Raw genomic sequence first — 3227 nt, 5'->3', positions numbered from 1 at the left:
CATCACCAACAGAGGAGACTGCTGTGCAGAAAGGATCAATGGGGCAGAGATTCACATCGGCAACTCGTTACAGGACAATGGTGCTGCAAACCCAGTGTGAGTGCTCATTAGTGGTTATAGGATTTAGATGAAAAAAACTAAAAACAACAGCATGGGCAGCCATTTTGTTCCTTTCTTTCCTTGTTCAATATTCATCACCACATTTTCCCTCAGGACTGGGAATGGCTCAAGGCTAAAGCAAAGGAGGAATCATTCATATTCATATTCTGCCCAGGATTTCAGAGTCCAGTCCAGACTGCCCAGTCACAACTGACCTGTTCCATTAACCATCACACTGCTGCATCCCAGAATCCCCCAAGCACATACTGAGCATCATTAATAAAACGATTCCTCTCTTTTTGTCTCTTTTTTTAAATTTAGGGTTGGTGTAATCTCTGAAATCCCTGCAGGGAGCTCACACACTCTGACTTTCACCAGTCAAGCAGAAGGACGTTATGTGACTGTGCGTCTACCTGGTTCAGACAGGGTTCTTACACTCTGTGAAGTGGAGGTTTATGGGTATCGTGCCCCAACTGGTGAGAACTTGAACCATCCCACGATGTACAGTTAAAATGAATGTCATTCTCAGATTATTAGTGGCTTCGTAAAGATTTGGGCCACTCTGGGAAAATTAAGAAGATTTGAAGTGAAAAGAAGTAAATACAACTCCTGCAAACAGGAGACTGACTTTCAAACTCCACAACTACAGGTTGTGACACGTTTAAGAAAATCCACAGTTAGTCATGACTTTAACGTGATTGAAACATAAATAAAGGTATCAGTGCTGATACCGTGTTGTTTTTGCAGGAGAGAACCTGGCACTCCAAGGGAAAGCCACACAGAAATCAGTGTTTGGATATGGCTTGGCATACAATGCCATCGATGGGAATCGCGCCGCCAAGTGGGAAGACGCCTCCTGCGCTCACACAGATTACCGCTACAACCCGTGGTGGCGACTGGATCTGCGCAAAACCCACATGGTGTTTTCTGTTAAGATAGTCAACCGAGATGTCTTTGCAGAACGACTCAATGGAGCCGAGATCCGCATCGGAGATTCTCTTGACAACGACGGCAACAACAATCCCAGGTAGTTTACAGACTGTTAATTATAGTACTAACATAATTAAAAGTAAGCAGGTCAGAATCTCCAATCTTGACAGTACAGATTGTATGATACAGCTCGACCGATACTGATACAGATATCTAACTTTCTCTCTGACTGATCATTTTATAATTAAATACAGCTGAAATCTCAGCTCAGTTTTTGTCTTTAATTTACTGCATGCGTTTGGTGATTTTGTCAGATGATGTCGCAGTTATAAAATCAGGATATGACCATAGGTGGGCCAGACATATACTTAGCTTTGACCAAGTCTTGTTTCTCAATTAGCTCAGTGCTAGTTTGGCATTTCTTCACTTTATGTTACTTACTGGTCAACATATACTGACACATATGCAGTAAGCTAATATTGGCTGATAAATCGGCCAGATGATAAATCAGTCGAGCCCTATTGTGTGGAAATGAAAGAAAATGTGGTCACTCCTTTTATCATTACCAAACCTCAATAAAAACATCTGACACCAACAGTTAAAGAAAGTGAAGCCTAAAAAAGAATCTCTTCAGCCGGTCAACCTTTGCAAAGATAAAGTCATTTCTGCTTCTTCCAGGTGCGCTGTGATCTCACACATCCCGCCAGGTGCTGTTCATGAATTCCAGTGTCATGGGATGGACGGTCGCTACGTGAACGTGGTCATCCCTGAAAGAGGCGAATACTTGACCCTGTGCGAGGTGGAGGTTTACGGCTCTGTCCTGGATTAGTTTTAGAGGTTTAATTCATCTGGAAGAATTTAGCCGACACTGTTATATTTACTCAAACTAATCGGAACAATAGATTACGCTTGAATTTGATTGTTTGCATGAGAAACAAGTAAAATTCATTGCAATGTCTGGTCTTAAACTAAAACGCTGCCCTCTCACTCATTTCAAAGAGACCTATGGTAAAAGAAAGCAGGTTGAATCGCGCCTGTGTGTTTTTTATTGATAATGCTGTTTTGAGCTCTTTGTAATGCCAAACTTGTGAACTGCACTGCCTCTGCTGCATAATATCACATCTTTAATCATCATAAAAGAGCCTTACACATCGGAGCATAACATTCATAACAATTGATATTAAAGCTTTAACAAAACTGCATCAACATGGAACTGTGTTTTCTTTTTTCTACTTGTTTCCTTGTCTCCACAGCTGCCTTCTGCCTCAGCGCCATGAGTTTTAACTGGTTGACAAATGTAGTTTTACTTTAGCTCATTTGTAAACGCAGTCACGGTTACAGTATTTGTCCTTTCGTCTGGTAACTCCTTTCTAATATGAGTCCATTACAGGTGACGTCAAGCTCACTCGGTTCAGGTAAGGCCCTTATGTCCAAGAACAATTTCCATCGTGATCTTTGACGTAAAAAACTACAACTAACAAATACAATGTGTATCACCAATACAATCAACAATACAAATCACTCCAATCGATCTAAATATTTCCACTGCAGAAGCCGTTAAAGTTAAAAGTTAAGATAAGAAGAAAAGCCTCATGTTATTAATGCTGGTAAGTGTTTATGTGGGACTGCTGCAGTCTCTCCCATCTCGCCTGTTAAACAGAAAAATCCAGGCAGCAGCAGCAGCAGCACAGAGACACAGACGGGACATTTATTTAGCTTAGTGTTAATTAGCCCGCCTCGTAGCACAACAAATCACCATCTCCAGTGCTTCCTGCACCGTGACGACAGGTTATCTCTGCAAGTTAAATGCATCTCCCCCCTCGGCCAATCCCGAGGTTATTAAAACGTACGCTTTCCACTGCTGTGAGACGAGTTTAGAGAATCTGTGAAATCACACAGAATCAGTGACAGAGTGAAATGCAGACGAGGACACGCTGTAGATTCAGCTTCACTGCAGGAACACAGAGGATCCTCAGCTTAGACCCTCACTGCTTGTTTGTCATTGAAACATCTTGACTGTAACACACGATTATTTTCATTATCGATCTGTGGATAAGCTTTTGATTAAATTAATTAATCGTTTTCAAAGAGATACAGAAGAAAAATGCAAATCCTAACTTCGCAGAGTCCAAGGTGACACTTGAAAATGTCTTGTTGATCTGAGAAACACCTCGAGGGGAATTTCTTCAAACTTGGCA

At 41.5% G+C, this 3227-nt stretch overlaps 1 protein-coding gene across 1 annotated transcript; it reads left to right on the top strand.

Moving 5' to 3' along the window:
- Nucleotides 1-4: 4 nt before the first annotated feature.
- On the top strand, nt 5-2231 carry LOC111240264 (fucolectin-4-like; the record flags this gene model as incomplete). The annotated part of the gene is made up of 4 exons (XM_022770225.1): nt 5-96; nt 421-575; nt 847-1126; nt 1708-2231. Coding segments are annotated over 4 exons (678 nt in total), but the record flags the coding sequence as incomplete, so codon positions are not given.
- Nucleotides 2232-3227: the final 996 nt, after the last annotated feature.

This window comes from Seriola dumerili, unplaced genomic scaffold (assembly GCF_002260705.1).
Source record: "Seriola dumerili isolate Sdu_G_001 unplaced genomic scaffold, Sdu_1.0 BDQW01027500.1, whole genome shotgun sequence".
In the NCBI taxonomy this organism is placed as follows: Eukaryota; Metazoa; Chordata; class Actinopteri; order Carangiformes; family Carangidae; genus Seriola; species Seriola dumerili.
Note: the sequence above shows the minus strand (reverse complement) of the source record. Positions and strands in the feature narration are given on the sequence as shown.